General features: G+C 49.1%; 1 protein-coding gene across 3 annotated transcripts in view; it reads left to right on the top strand.

Annotated features, from left to right (window-relative positions):
* LOC142245681 (NACHT, LRR and PYD domains-containing protein 1b allele 3-like) overlaps nt 1-16,555 on the top strand; it is a 30,082-nt gene extending 13,527 nt beyond the window's left edge. The window contains exons 4-9 of one of the 3 annotated variants that reach the window (XM_075318607.1): nt 2,999-3,231; nt 8,035-8,321; nt 8,717-8,842; nt 9,131-9,275; nt 10,398-10,436; nt 10,882-16,555. In XM_075318607.1, the coding sequence (XP_075174722.1) occupies nt 2,999-3,231; nt 8,035-8,321; nt 8,717-8,842; nt 9,131-9,275; nt 10,398-10,436; nt 10,882-11,153 (1,102 nt within the window). In that variant the 3' untranslated portion in view covers nt 11,154-16,555. The remainder of the gene's footprint in view (nt 1-2,998; nt 3,232-8,034; nt 8,322-8,716; nt 8,843-9,130; nt 9,276-10,397; nt 10,437-10,881) is intronic. The other 2 variants (XM_075318608.1, XM_075318609.1) reach the window with 2 other exon arrangements.
* The last annotated feature ends 49 nt before the right edge of the window (nt 16,556-16,604 follow it).

Here is a 16,604-nt window from a genome sequence, read left to right on the forward strand (position 1 = left end):
AGACCAGAGATCTGGGGACCACTGCTGGGCACATGTCTTTCTGTCAGACCAGAGATCTGGGGACCACTGCTGGGCACATGTCTTACTGTCAGACCAGAGATCTGGGGACCACTGCTGGGCACAAGTCTTTCTGTCAGACCAGAGATCTGGGGACCACTGCTGGGCACATGTCTTTCTGTCAGACCAGAGATCTGGGGACCACTGCTGGGTACATGTCTTTCTGTCAGACCAGAGATCTGGGGACCACTGCTGGGCACAAGTCTTTCTGTCAGACCAGAGATCTGGGGACCACTGCTGGGCACAAGTCTTTCTGTCAGACCAGAGATCTGGGGACCACTGCTGGGCACATGTCTTACTGTCAGACCAGAGATCTGGGGACCACTGCTGGGCACAAGTCTTTCTGTCAGACCAGAGATCTGGGGACCACTGCTGGGTACATGTCTTACTGTCAGACCAGAGATCTGGGGACCACTGCTGGGCACATGTCTTTCTGTCAGACCAGAGATCTGGGGACCACTGCTGGGCACAAGTCTTTCTGTCAGACCAGAGATCTGGGGACCACTGCTGGGCACATGTCTTACTGTCAGACCAGAGATCTGGAGACCACTGCTGGGCACATGTCTTACTGTCAGACCAGAGATCTGAGGACCACTGCTGGGCACATGTCTTACTGTCAGACCAGAGATCTGAGGACCACTGCTGGGCACATGTCTTACTGTCAGACCAGAGATCTGGGGACCACTGCTGGGCACATGTCTTTCTGTCAGACCAGAGATCTGGGGACCACTGCTGGGCACATGTCTTACTGTCAGACCAGAGATCTGCTGCAGAGTTTTCATCTGGAAAGCAGGAGCAGTGTAGGTTCATTCCTCTAGAAATCAATGGCCAGGTCCATGATCTGTGCCTCATTCACATAGTAATGTATATACCTCTCTCCTTCATCTCGCACAGCAGAAGTCTCACCAGACTGCAGACTGTGCACACGGTGACATTATGTGATGAGGCCTGTGAGATGAGGGGGCCCAGTACTGGCGCAAACACCGGCACCACTCCCGTCCGTTCAACTTACCGGCATCCTGAACGCTGATACAGTTGAAAGCAATGATGAAAGAGACAGCACTCCATTGATGCTCCCTCCTCCGTCATTCTCCCTCGCCGTCTGACGTCTCAGTGCAGCGGGCGTGATGACCTCACTACAATGCACCCACTGTGCCAAAATGAGCATAGCTGCAATCCCCTCTCCACAGAAACCAGACCAACAAGGGAACGATGGGAGGGGAGTATTAACTTAACTATCGGGTGTGCATTATACTATATGGAGGACTGGGGGGTGCATTATACTATATGGAGGACTATGGGGGTGCATTATACTATATGGAGGACTGGGGGGTGCATTATACTATATGGAGGACTGGGGGGTGCATTATACTATATGGAGGACTATGGGGGTGCATTATACTATATGGAGGACTGGGGGGTGCATTATACTATATGGAGGACTGGGGGGTGCATTATACTATATGGAGGACTATGGGGGTGCATTATACTATATGGAGGACTGGGGGGTGCATTATACTATATGGAGGACTGGGCTGTGCATTATACTATATGGAGGACTGGGCGGTGCATTATACTATATGGAGGACTGGGGGGTGCATTATACTATATGGAGGACTATGGGGGTGCATTATACTATATGGAGGACTGGGGGGTGCATTATACTATATGGAGGACTGTGGGGTGCATTATACTATATGGAGGACTATGGGGGTGCATTATACTATATGGAGGACTGGGGGGTGCATTATACTATATGGAGGACTGGGGGGTGCATTATACTATATGGAGGACTATGGGGGGTGCATTATACTCTATAGAGGATTAAGAGCTGTGCATTATACTATATGGAGGACTATAGGGTGTGCATTATAATATATTGAGGGCTATGGGGTGCATTATATTATATGGAGAACTATGGCGTGCATTATACTATATGGAGGACTATGGGGGTACATTATACTATATGGAGGACTATGGGGGGGTGCATTATACTCTATAAAGGATTATGAGCTGTGCATTATACTATATGGAGGACTAAAGGGTGGGCATTATAATATATGGAGCACTATGGGGGGTGCATTATACTCTATGGATGACTATGGGGTGCATTATACTCTATGATTGACTATGGGGGTGCATTATAATATATGGAGGGATATGAGGTGTGTTATACTATATGGAGAACTATGGGGGTGCATTATACGATATGGAGAATTATGGGGGTACATTATACTATATAGAGGACTATTGGGTGCATTAAACTATATGGTGGACTATGGGGATTGCATTATATACATAGAGGACTATGGGGGCTGCATAATACTATATGGAAGACTATAGGGGTGCATTATACTATATGGAGGACTATGGGGTGTGTATTATACTATATGGAGGACTATAGGGTGTGTATTATACTATATGGAGGACTACTAGGGTTACATTATACTATACAGAGGACTATGGAATGCATTATACTAGATGAAGGGTTATGAGGGGCCCATTTAAGGGCCATTATACTGTATGGAAGCAATTATACAGTGTGTGAGATGCTCTTCTGTGACCCAGCCAAAATAAAAAAAATTTGGAAGGGGGCAAATAAAACTTCTGCTTTCGGGCCCCATGATTTCTATGTACGACCCTGGGTACAACCGCCCACCCCTTCAGAAGCTTCCGTAGTAGCATGTTGGTTTTTATAGGGCACCTGTCACCATGTTTTCCTGATATAATGTAAGGTCATCACCTTCACCGCCTCTTTTATATACAGGTTATATATATACAGGTTACTAGACTGCTATAGCAGAGGGGGTGACGGTGCAGGCTGAAGTGTATAATGAGAAAGCCTGGTGACTGGTTCCCTTTAAGAGATGACAGAAGAGGATATTTAAAGCTCTGATGGAAATTGACAACTGGAAGATTTATGGAAATTCCTTGTTTTAAGGATTGAGGTGTGCGGCAATGCCGGTGACCAGCCCGAAATCCACTGCCCGGAAACTGGTATAAAGTTCAAGGTGGAATCGGGGACGACTGTGGAGTACTCACTGGAGTACGGGGACGACTACATCAACCTGATCCAGGAGCTGGGATATGAGCTCCTGGGCCCCATATTCAATGTCCGGGTCCTGTCCGGTGACGTGTCGGCCGTCCACCTGCCACATTACGTGTGTCTGGAAGGTGAGGAGCACAAACCGCTCACTCGTGATCTGTGAAGGAATAAACACCATTGTCATAACTCAATCAGCCTCGTTTACCACCCGCTGCTCCGACACTGCCTTTACTACTGCAGTGATGACATCACGTCTACAGCATGTGACCGCTGCAGCCAATCGCTGTCACCTGCCTGGGCCGGACTGCCGAGCCCATTGATATTACTGTGTTACTATGTCTCCATGTATCTGTCTGGCCTTGCAGTGACCATCCGTCTGCACATCTTATTTATTAGCTATGATCAGTGGATCCTCCTGTGCTGTTCTTGTCTTGCACTGTGGTCAGTGGATCCTCCTGCGCTGATCCTCTCTAGCTCTAAGTTCAGTGGATCCTCCCTCACTGATCTTCTCTTGCACTGCAGTCAGGGATCCTCCTGCGCTGATCTTCTCCTGCGTTGCTCTCAGTGGATCCTCCTGCACTGCGGTCAGTGGATCCTGCATTGATCTCTTGCGCTATGGTCAGTGGATCTTCCTGCACTGTTCTTCTCTTAAACTTCAGTCAGTGGATCCTCCTGGGCTGCTGCCTGTGGATCCTGCGCTGGTCTTCTCTTGCACTACGTTCAGTGGATCCTCCTGCTCTGCGGTCAGTGGATCCTGCGCTGATCTTCTCTTGCGCTGCGGTCAGTAGATCCTGCGCTGATCTTCTCTTGTGCTGCGGTCAGTAGATCCTGCGCTGATCTTCTCTTGTGCTGCGGTCAGTAGATCTTGCGCTGATCTTCTCTTGTACTGCGGTCAGTAGATCCTGCACTGCTTTTTTCTTGTGCTGCGGTCAGTGGATCTTGCGCTGATCTTCTCTTGTGCTGCGGTCAGTAGATCCTGCTCTGATCTTCTTTTGCACTGTGGTTAGTGGATCTTCCTGTGCTGGTCTTCTCTTGCACTGCGGTCAGTGGATCCTCCTGCTCTGCGGTCAGTGGATCCTGCGCTGATCTTCTCATGCGCTGTGGTCAGTAGATCCTGTGCTGATCTTCTCTTGTGCCATGGTCAATAGATCCTGCACTGATCTTCTCTTGTGCTGCGGTCAGTAGATCCTGCGCTGATCTTCTCTTGTGCTGCGGTCAGTAGATCCTGCACTGCTTTTCTCTTGTGCTGCGGTCAGTGGATCCCGCACTGATCTTCTTTTGTGCGGCAGTCAGTAGATCCTGCTCTGATCCTCTTTTTGCACTGTGGTTAGTGGATCTTCCTGCGCTGATCTTCTCTTGTGCTGTGGTCAGTGGATCCTCCTGCGCTGCGGTCAGTAGATCCTGTACTGATCTTCTCCTGCTCTGCGGTCAGTAGATCCTGTGTTGATATTCTCTTGCACTGCGGTCAGTAGATCCTGCGCTGATCTTCTCCTGTGCTGTGGTCAGTAGATCCTGCACTGATCTTCTCTTGTGCTGTGGTCAGTAGATCCTGCTCTGATCTTCTTTTGCACTGTGGTTAGTGGATCTTCCTGCGCTGATCTTCTCTTGTGCTGCGGTCAGTGGATCCTTCGGCTCTGATCTTCTCTTGCACTGCGGTCAGTGGATCCTGCACTGATCTTCTCTTGCGCTGCGATCAGTGGATCCTCCTGCTCTGTGGTCAGTGGATCCTGCTCTGATCTTCTCTTGTGCTGCGGTCACTGGATCCTCCTGCTCTGTGGTCAGTGGATCCTGCTCTTAGCTTCTCTTGCGCTGCGGTCACTGGATCCTCCTGCTTGGTGGTCAGTGGATCCTGCTCTGATCTTCTCATGTGCTGCTGCCTGTGGATCCTGCTCTGATCTTCTCTTGCGCTGTGGTCAGTGGATCCTGTGCTGATCTTCTCTTGTGCTGTGGTCAGTGGATCCTCCTGTGCTGTGGTCAGTGGATCCTGTGCTGATCTTCTCTTGTGCTGTGGTCAGTGGATCCTCCTGCTCTGATCTTCTCTTGTGCTGTGGTCAGTGGATCCTCCTACTCTGTGGTCAGTGGATCCTGCGCTGATCTTCTCTGGCGCTGCAGTCAGTGGATCTTCCTGCGCTGTGGTAAGTGGATCCTGCTCTGATCTTCTCTTGCGCTGCAGTCAGTGGATCCTCCTGCGCTGCGGTCAGTGGATCCTGCGCTGATCTTCTCTTGCGCTGCAGTCAGTGGATCCTCCTGCGCTGTGGTAAGTGGATCCTGCTCTGATCTTCTCTTGCGCTGCAGTCAGTGGATCCTCCTGCGCTGCGGTCAGTGGATCCTGCACTGATCATCTCTTGCGCTGTGATCAGTGGATCCTCCTGCTCTGTGGTCAGTGGATCCTGCTCTGATCTTCTCTTGTGCTGCGGTCACTGGATCCTCCTGCTCTGTGGTCAGTGGATCCTGCTCTTATCTTCTCTTGCGCTGCGGTCACTGGATCCTCCTGCTTGGTGGTCAGTGGCTCCTGCTCTGATCTTCTCATGTGCTGCTGCCTGTGGATCCTGCTCTGATCTTCTCTTGCGCTGTGGTCAGTGGATCCTGCGCTGATCTTCTCTTTTGCTGTGGTCAGTGGATCCTCCTGTGCTGTGGTCAGTGGATCCTGTGCTGATCTTCTCTTGTGCTGTGGTCAGTGGATCCTCCTGCTCTGATCTTCTCTTGTGCTGTGGTCAGTGGATCCTCCTACTCTGTGGTCAGTGGATCCTGCGCTGATCTTCTCTGGCGCTGCGGTCAGTGGATCCTCCTGCGCTGTGGTCAGTGGATCCTGCTCTGATCTTCTCTTGCGCTGCAGTCAGTGGATCCTCCTGCGCTGTGGTCAGTGGATCCTGCGCTGATCTTCTCTTGCGCTGCAGTCAGTGGATCCTCCTGCGCTGTGGTCAGTGGATCCTGCTCTGATCTTCTCTTGCGCTGCGGTCAGTGGATCCTCCTGCGCTGTGGTGAGTGGATCCTGCTCTGATCTTCTCTTGCGCTGTGGTCAGTGGATCCTGCGCTGATCTTCTCTTGCGCTGCAGTCAGTGGATCCTCCTGCGCTGTGGTAAGTGGATCCTGCTCTGATCTTCTCTTGCGCTGCAGTCAGTGGATCCTCCTGCGCTGCGGTCAGTGGATCCTGCACTGATCTTCTCTTACGCTGCGATCAGTGGATCCTCCTGCTCTGTGGTCAGTGGATCCTGCTCTGATCTTCTCTTGTGCTGCGGTCACTGGATCCTCCTGCTCTGTGGTCAGTGGATCCTGCTCTTATCTTCTCTTGCGCTGCGGTCACTGGATCCTCCTGCTTGGTGGTCAGTGGCTCCTGCTCTGATCTTCTCATGTGCTGCTGCCTGTGGATCCTGCTCTGATCTTCTCTTGCGCTGTGGTCAGTGGATCCTGCGCTGATCTTCTCTTTTGCTGTGGTCAGTGGATCCTCCTGTGCTGTGGTCAGTGGATCCTGTGCTGATCTTCTCTTGTGCTGTGGTCAGTGGATCCTCCTGCTCTGATCTTCTCTTGTGCTGTGGTCAGTGGATCCTCCTACTCTGTGGTCAGTGGATCCTGCGCTGATCTTCTCTGGCGCTGCGGTCAGTGGATCCTCCTGTGCTGTGGTCAGTGGATCCTGCTCTGATCTTCTCTTGCGCTGCAGTCAGTGGATCCTCCTGCGCTGTGGTCAGTGGATCCTGCGCTGATCTTCTCTTGCGCTGCAGTCAGTGGATCCTCCTGCGCTGTGGTCAGTGGATCCTGATCTGATCTTCTCTTGCGCTGCGGTCAGTGGATCCTCCTGCGCTGTGGTGAGTGGATCCTGCTCTGATCTTCTCTTGCGCTGTGGTCAGTGGATCCTGCGCTGATCTTCTCTTGCGCTGCGGTCAGTGGATCCTCCTGCGCTGTGGTCAGTGGATCCTGCGCTGATCTTCTCTTGCGCTGCGGTCAGTGGATCCTCCTGCACTGTGGTCAGTGGATCCTGCTCTGATCTTCTCTTGCGCTGCGGTCAGTGGATCCTCCTGCGCTGTGGTGAGTGGATCCTGCTCTGATCTTCTCTTGCGCTGTGGTCAGTGGATCCTGCGCTGATCTTCTCTTGCGCTGCGGTCAGTGGATCCTCCTGCGCTGTGGTCAATGGATCCTGCGCTGATCTTCTCTTGCGCTGCGGTCAGTGGATCCTCCTGCACTGTGGTGAGTGGATCCTGCTCTGATCTTCTCTTGTGCTGCGGTCAGTGGATCCTCCTGCACTGATCTTCTCTTGCGCTATGGTCAGTGGATCCTCCTGTGCTGCTGCCTGGGGATCCTGCTCTGATCATCTCTTGTGCTGCGGTCAGTGGATCCTCCTGCGCTGCGGTCAGTGGATCCTCCTGCGCTGCGGTCAGTGGATCCTGCTCTGATCTTCTCTTGCACTGTGGTCAGTGGATCCTGCGCTCATCTTTTCTTACACTGCAGTCAGTGGATCCTGCTCTGATCTTCTCTTGCACTGTGGTCAGTGGATCCTGTGCTCATCTTTTCTTACACTGCAGTCAGTGGATCCTGCTCTGATCTTCTCTTGCACTGTGGTCAGTGGATCCTGCGCTGATCTTTTCTTACACTGCGGTCAGTGGATCCTCCTGCGCTGCGGTCAGTGGATCCTCCTGCGCTGCGGTCAGTGGATCCTGTGCTGATCTTCTCTTGCACTGTGGTCAGTGGATCCTGCGCTGATCTTTTCTTACACTGCGGTCAGTGGATCCTCCTGCGCTGCGGTCAGTGGATCCTCCTGCGCTGCGGTCAGTGGATCCTGTGCTGATCTTCTCTTGCACTGTGGTCAGTGGATCCTGTGCTGATCTTTTCTTACACTGCGGTCAGTGGATCCTCCTGCGCTGCGGTCAGTGGATCCTCCTTGCTGTCGTAGTAGAATTTTCTTGATGCAATGATTAATTCTCCTTTCTTATTTTCAGGTCTTAAAGACAAATCAAAGATTAAATTTGGCCACTTTAAAGATGGGAAGGTTTCCCTGAAAATCCCCAGTGTCATCGACCCTTCGTACGTTGTGCTGAACCACCCCACCTTTTCCTGCGTTGCTCCTATTGGGGAGCGTGTGATGTCGTTTTTGAGGAGGGTGAAGCCGTACCCCTTTAGTGGGAAGGTCGTGTTATACGTCCGGGTGCTGTGTGCGGACAACCATAAACTGAAGGAGTTAAGAATTCACCTTTACCTGATCCCCGCCGACAGACACCGACTGAAGGTAATGGAAACCCTCAGCAAGCAGGCCTAGAGAGGACACTGTATCCGGGCTGTCTATCTGCAGAAAGGGGCCGCCATCATTGGCTTGGTGGCCACTGGCAAAACACACAATCTCTACAAAAATGAAGGTTTTAAAGGGGTGCTTTTACCTCCTGGCTTCCTGAGTGCAGGGGGAGGTCCACTCCTGTAGATTGGGTCCAGCAGCACGGCTCAGCCGGTGGCCCAAACTGCCTGCAAACTGAACAGCCCAGTCATCATCCCAGCAATCAGAGCAAACAGCTTGTAAGCGCTCGCTCCCTTCCTAAAAATCCCTCTGTAAATAAGAGTCTATGAGTCTTTCAATTTTAATTTCTGGGTTTTTTTGTTCGACTGAACTATTTTTTTTTTTTTTACCAGAAACTTGATGAGTGCAAGGGACGTCTGGGGTTTAAGAACATCGATAAACCCGGAGCATTCAATAATGTGTTCACCAAGACCAACTACATCATCAGCGGGAAGCCCACCCCGAGTATCTTCCCTCCGGTAATGGCATCATGGACGCAGGACGCATCAGACATAAATGTACCATTGCGTTCCGTACCTAGTGTCAGTGTGAAGGCTGCTTATCTTGGCTCACACAGTACAATAGATTTTCTGCTCTTCAAACTGTAACAATGTACTGGAGTCAAAACCTGGCTTTTATTTTGTCCTTCAGCACATTCATAGTAACTGCGGTGCCACGATCGAAGAACGGGGACAAATCGATGACTTTTTTTAGTGAAGACACCCCGGTAGCTCAGGATAACTCCGGTCTCGTCTTGTTTCTTGTAGAAGTTGCAGTTCTTGATCCATAAAGAAATAGAAGACTACGGCTTCACCGAAATCAATATCTCCCACAGCGCGGAGGAGATCTCCCTGAAAGTGAGAGAAGAGAGTCCAGGCTCCGAACCTTTGTGGCAGGGACTTCTGACCAGAGGTATCGCGGGTTTATATACCGGGTTTATTATATGGGCCACGCCTCTGTGCACCCCCCGCGCCCCATCACATCATGTTCCTTCTTGGCCCGCTGCGCCTCTTATCCCGGGTTTATATACAGGGTTTATAATATGGGCCACACCTCTGTGCACCCCCACGCCCCATCACATCATGTTCCTTCTTGGCCCGCTGCGCCTCTTATCCCGGGTTTATATACAGGGTTTATGATATGGGACACCCCTCTGTAACACAAAGACCTGATTTAAAGAATCTGATATTTTCTGACGACACATTCCCTTTAAATGGTATTGTCAAGGTAGAGATTTTGGGTAAAGATAGCTAATGGTATCTTCATACAAAGAATCCAGAGACCGGTGCCGTACTAGCTGTATATATCAGTGCCAATATTAATGAATCAGACAATGACCACACAGACATGTTCTCTCATTGAGCCAGCGTCACCAACTGAACTCGTGTAATCTATAGCTCAGATTTTAGTATTACATTCCAACCTTCAGACATGTACAAAAAGTATCAATCTGTCTTCTCTCACACATGGATGCTGCCTAGGGAGGGTTGGGGAGTGTAGGTACCCACATTTCATCCCATAGATGGCACATTCCTTCTTTGTGTGGAACTACTGATAAGCATAAATACTTTTTGTTCATTGTTTGTACATCTGTTCACCTATCCTTGGTAACCCCTTCATGACTATACAGCTTAGAATTATATTATAGGTCTATGCGATGGCTACATAGACAGACAGATAATTATGCAACTACATCTATATTTTGATTATTTACATACGCAGATATTCTTATTACGTTTAAACAAACAAGCTATAGCTCAGGCCACCTCCACAGTATAACATTTGCCGAGCCCTTACACAGTTATGATCCAGGGGTGTAATTCGTGGCTGATGCAAAATCTGCAACAGAAACCCCAATTATTACAGGTCTTTATTACTCTTCTCATGTGGCACATGGAGACATTCAGGACCTCCGAGGCTCCAAGGTCTGGGTGCAGCCACATTGGCAGGGACCATTGTCAGCGCTAAATTACTGACTGATGTATCTACACAGATTTCAGCTCCAGTTTACACCCTGTGTATTTTTTTTATTAGCAGATATTGAAGAACTGTCAGTCCAAGCCGCCCAGAAAGGTAACGCTGTTATAGTCTAAGGTCACCAGCTAGAGTCTTATATTATTATAGGAGTCACATGTCAGTGGCAGTAGTGATGATAAAGGGGAGATAAAAAAGCCCAGATAACCAAAAAAAGAGCAATTAGAACATACCAAGGTAAACCGCAGTGTGCACCATGCCAAACGCTGGCCCCTACGTACGTTTCGGTATTCCTTCGTCAGGGATTCAGCTGTAACATAAGTACAGGGAGGACCAACATTTCAGTAGATGCAGGTAGATGTACAGAAGGGGTTGCTATATTACAGACTCTCCAGGGTGCACTGACTTGTTTAGGAACCTCTCATCACACAGCAGGAGGCCAGAGAATCTGATACCAGAAGCCCAGAACCTCCAGGATCAGGAAGGTGTAAGTGAGATCTGTGCAATCGCTGACATTACATTAATTATGTTCTGATATTTGCAGCAGTTTCTCCAGAATTTTTCATTAATGAACATCATCCAGAGCTAATCCAGAAAGTGAGGAACATCGAGCCTGTGCTGGACGAGCTGAAGAAGCTGAATCTTCTGACACAAGAAGCGTGTGACAGAGTCATGAGTAAGGAAACGTCCCAGGATAAGATGAGGGAGGTCTTCAAGTCTGTGGACGGCTGGAGCCGCGAAGATACAGAGACGTTCTATCAGGTGGTGAAGCGCCACAATAAGTCCATCATCAAAGCCATCCAAAAGGAGGCCTGACATCGCAGAGGACAGCGGACTCAGCCCCCGTACACTACGCAACGGGGGGCCCAACTGGACGACCGACCAATCGTCATTGGTAAAAAAATCATTGGCAGAAAATATTGAATCCAACATGTCCACAACGAACATTCGTCAGGTGTCGGCTAAATCGAATAATCGTTAATTTCATGGAGTCAGCCGACGATCGCTCATTACAGTCATCTGATGTGTTTGGTGGCCGTTAGTTATTGACACATGATGCGTGATCATCCAACTGATGACAGTACATTGTGCTCCGAGGCCACCGCTCCGGCCGTCATTTCCAGCTTAAAGCTAATATCCAATTCCAAACATGTTTTATATTCAGAAATAATCACCAAAAACTGCAAAACCCAATCTACTGTGCCTTGAAAAGTATTCATGCCCTGTGAACTTTTCCACATTTTTCACCCACAAAGGTAAATATACTTTATTGGGATTTTACGTGCAACCAACACCAAGAATAAGTATTTGTGAAGTGTAAAGGAAATGATTTTTCTTTTTCTAAATATTTAAAAATCTGAAAATTGTGCCATGCAGTTGTATTCACCCCCCCCCAAATCAGCACTTTGTAGGACCACCTTGCTCTGTCTTGCATTTGTATTCAGCCCCTGGAGTCAGCATTTTGAAGGACCACCTTGCTCTGTCTTGCATTAGCATTCAGCCCCTGGAGTGAGTACTTTGTAGGACCACCTTTCTAAGTCTTGCATTAGTATTCAGCCCCTGGAGTCAGTACTTTGTAGGACCACCTTCCTCTGTATTTTGGGGTCTCTCCAGCTTTGCTCATCTAGAGGTGACATTTTCCTCTTCTCTCGCTCAATGAGGTTGGACGGAGACGGTGATCAGTGAGATTGGATGGAGACGTCTGTGATCAGTGAGATTGGATGGAGACGTCTGTGATCAGTGAGATTGGATGGAGACGTCTGTGATCAGTGAGATTGGATGGAGACGTCTGTGATCGGTGAGATTGGATGGAGACGTCTGTGATCAGTGAAATTGGATGGAGACGTCTGTGATCGATGAGATTGGATGGAGACGTCTGTGATCGGTGAGATTGGATGGAGACGTCTGTGATCGGTGAGATTGGATGGAGACGTCTGTGATCGGTGAGGTTGGATGGAGACGTCTGTGATCGGTGAGGTTGGATGGAGACGTCTGTGATCGGTGAGGTTGGATGGAGACGTCTGTGATCGGTGAGATTGGATGGAGACGTCTGTGGTCAGTGAGATTGGATGGAGACGTCTGTGATCGGTGAGATTGGATGGAGACGTTTGTGATCGGTGAGATTGGATGGAGACGTCTGTGATCGGTGAGATTGGATGGAGACGTCTGTGATCAGTGAGGTTGGATGGAGACGTCTGTGATCAGTGAAATTGGATGGAGACGTCTGTGATCGATGAGATTGGATGGAGACGTCTGTGATCAGTGAGGTTGGATGGAGACATCTGTGATCAGTGAGATTGGATGGAGACGTCTGTGATCGGTGAGATTGGATGGAGACGTCTGTGGTCAGTGAGATTGGATGGAGACGTCTGTGATCAGTGAGGTTGGATGGAGACGTCTGTGATCAGTGAGGTTGGATGGAGACGTCTGTGATCAATGAGATTGGATGGAGACGTCTGTGATCGGTGAGATTGGATGGAGACGTCTGTGATCGGTGAGTTTGGATGGAGACGTCTGTGATCGGTGAGGTTGGATGGAGACGTCTGTGATCAGTGAGATTTGATGGAGACGTCTGTGATCGGTGAGATTGGATGGAGACGTCTGTGATCGGTGAGATTGGATGGAGACGTCTGTGATCAGTGAGGTTGAATGGAGACGTCTGTGATCAGTGAGATTGGATGGAGACGTCTGTGATCGATGAGATTGGATGGAGACGTCTGTGATCAGTGAGATTGGATTGAGACGTCTGTGATCGATGAGATTGGATGGAGACGTCTGTGATCAGTGAGATTGGATTGAGACGTCTGTGATCGGTGAGGTTGGATGGAGACGTCTGTGATCGGTGAGGTTGGATGGAGACGTCTGTGATCAGTGAGATTGGATGGAGACGTCTGTGATCGGTGAGATTGGATGGAGACGTCTGTGATCAGTGAGGTTGGATGGAGACGTCTGTGATCAGTGAGATTGGATGGAGACGTCTGTGATCGGTGAGATTGGATGGAGACATCTGTGATCAATGAGATTGGATGGAGACGTCTGTGATCGGTGAGATTGGATGGAGACTTCTGTGATCGGTGAGGTTGGATGGAGACGTCTGTGATCGGTGAGGTTGGATGGAGACGTCTGTGATCGGTGAGATTGGATGGAGACGTCTGTGATCGGTGAGATTGGATGGAGACGTCTGTGATCGGTGAGATTGGATGGAGACGTCTGTGATCAGTGAGATTGGATGGAGACGTCTGTGATCGGTGAGATTGGATGGAGACGTCTGTGATCGGTGAGGTTGGATGGAGACGTCTGTGATCGGTGAGGTTGGATAGAGACGTCTGTGATCGGTGAAGTTGGATGGAGACGTCTGTGATCGGTGAGGTTGGATGGAGACGTCTGTGATCGGTGAGATTGGATGGAGACGTCTGTGATCGGTGAGGTTGGACGGAGACGTCTGTGATCGGTGAAGTTGGATGGAGACGTCTGTGATCGGTGAGGTTGGATGGAGACGTCTGTGATCGGTGAGATTGGATGGAGACGTCTGTGATCAGTGAGGTTGGATGGAGACGTCTGTGATCAGTGAGGTTGGATGGAGACGTCTGTGATCAGTGAGGTTGGATGGAGACGTCTGTGATCAGTGAGATCAGATGAAGACGTCTGTGGTCGGGGATCTTCCCGTCTTGTTACAGATTCTCGGTGGATTTGGGTCTGGACTGTGACTCGGCCGCTCACACACAGGGATATGCTCTGATCTGAACCCTCCATTGTAGCTCTGCAGGATGATGAGGGTCGTTGTCCTGCTGGAGTGAACCTACGCCCCAGTCTCACGTCTTCTGCAGCCTCTAACAGGATTTCCTCCAAGATTGTCCTGTATTTAGCTCCATCCATCTTCTCATCACTTCACTGCCACTTCTGTAGAAAAGTCTCCCCATAGCAGGATGCGGCCTCCACCATGTGTGACGGTGGGGAGGGGATTTTCAGGGTGATGTGCAGGGTTAGTTTTACACCACACATAACGTTTTGCATTTAGCCCAAAAAGTTCTCCTTTGGTCTCGTCTTATCAGACCCCCTTCTTCCACTGCTCGCTGTTTCCTCTATATGGCTTTTTGCAGACTTCAAACAGAACTTCTTATGGCTTCTTGCTTTCAAAAATGTTTTTCTTTTTGTCCCTCTTCCATACAGGGCAGATTTGTGGAGTCTACGACTAATAGACGTCCTGTGGACAGATTCTCCCCCTCAGCTGTGATCTCTGCGGCTCCTCCAGTCACCATGGGCCTTTAGGCTGCTCCTCTCATTAGTGTGCTCCTTCTTTGGATGTCAGTTTTGGTGGACGGCCATGTCCTGGTCTTGTAGGTTTGCAGTTGTGCCATAGTCTAATTTTTTTGAATGATGGAGTGAACAGTGCTTGGTGAGATGTTCAGAACTTGGTTTTCTCCTCTCTCCTTTATCCCTGATCTGTCTGGTGGGCTCCTTGGTTTTCATGATGCTGTTTTATCTCTGACCTGTCTGGTGGGCTCCTTGGTTTTCATGCTGCTGTTTTATCTCTGACCTGTCTGGTGGGCTCCTTGGTTTTCATGATGCTGTTTTATCCCTGACCTGTCTGGTGGGCTCCTTGGTTTTCATGATGCTGTTTTATCTCTGACCTGTCTGGGTTCCTTGGTTTTCATGATGCTGTTTTATCCCTGATCAGTCTGGTGGGCTCCTTGGTTTTCATGATGCTGTTTTATCTCTGACCTTTCTGGTGGGCGCCTTGGTTTTCATGATGCTGTTTTATCTCTGACCTGTCTGGGTTCCTTGGTTTTCATGATGCTGTTTTATCCCTGACCTGTCTGGTGGGCTCCTTGGTTTTCATGATGCTGTTTTATCTCTGACCTGTCTGGTGGGCTCCTTGGTTTTCATGATGCTGTTTTATCTCTGACCTGTCTGGGTTCCTTGGTTTTCATGATGCTGTTTTGTCCCTGACCTGTCTGGTGGGTTCCTTGGTTTTCATGATGCTGTTTTCTCCCTGACCTGTCTGGTGGGCTCCTTGGTTTTCATGATGCTGTTTTATCCCTGACTTGTCTGGTGGGTTCCTTGGTTTTCATGATGCTATTTTATCTCTGACCTGTCTGGTGGATTCCTTGGTTTTCATGATGCTGTTTTATCCCTGATCTGTCTGGTGGGCTCCTTGGTTTTCATGATGCTGTTTTGTCCCTGACTTGTCAGGTGTGTTCCTTGGTTTTCATGATGCTGTTTTATCTCTGACCTGTCTGGTGGGTTCCTTGGTTTTCATGATGCTGTTTTATCCCTGACCTGTCTGGTGGGCTCCTTGGTTTTCATGATGCTGTTTTATCCCTGACCTGTCTGGTGTGTTCCTTGGTTTTCATTATGCTGTTTTATCCCTGACCTGTCTGGTGGGTTCCTTGGTTTTCATGATGCTGTTTTATCCCTGACCTGTCTGGTGGGTTCCTTGGTTTTCATGATGCTATTTTATCCCTGACCTGTCTGGTGGGCTCCTTGGTTTTCATGATGCTGTTTTATCCCTGACCTGTCTGGTGGGCTCCTTGGTTTTCATGATGCTGTTTTATCCCTGACCTGTCTGGTGTGTTCCTTGGTTTTCATGCTGCTAGTTGATCCCTGATCTTCTCACACAAACCTCTGAGGCCTTCACAGATCAGCTGTAGTTATACTGAGAGGAATTTACATCCAGATGGAATCAATCTACTAAAAATGTGACTTCTAGAAGCGATTGGTCTTTCAGCATTTTTTAGCAGTATCAGACTTCAGGGGCTGAATACTAATGCACCTCACAATTTTCAGGTTTACATTTCTAAAATAATTAGAAAACCAGGTATCATCATTTCCTTCACTTCACAAATACATGCACTTACTGTTGGATATCACATAAAATTGGGGAAACATTTGTATCCTGCTTTTCAGTAAATCAGATGAAACCTTGTGACTGTGCCATGAGCAGACGGTAAAGCGTAGTCTGAACGCGGCCTGAGTCAGCGCTGTATATAAGCTGTATTGTACGGTATTATTGATACTGGGGTAATGTGTGATTCTTATACCGACACCCAAAGTGTTCTCTGTAAGGAGAAGTCGCAGAGGAGGCTTGTTAATTCTCACTGATCTATGCGGCATTTCTTCTGGTTCACCCGTCGTCTCCTCTGCAATGCTGGTAACGACATGTCATCACTTTTTCTTCTTCTGTCATCTGTATTCTTTTTCATTTCACAATAAATGTATCAGTGGATGTTTATGTTTCCGGTTTCCTTTATTTTCCGTTCTTTGTGT

The sequence above is a fragment of the Anomaloglossus baeobatrachus genome, chromosome 7 (genome assembly GCF_048569485.1).
Source record: "Anomaloglossus baeobatrachus isolate aAnoBae1 chromosome 7, aAnoBae1.hap1, whole genome shotgun sequence".
NCBI classification, from domain to species: Eukaryota; Metazoa; Chordata; class Amphibia; order Anura; family Aromobatidae; genus Anomaloglossus; species Anomaloglossus baeobatrachus.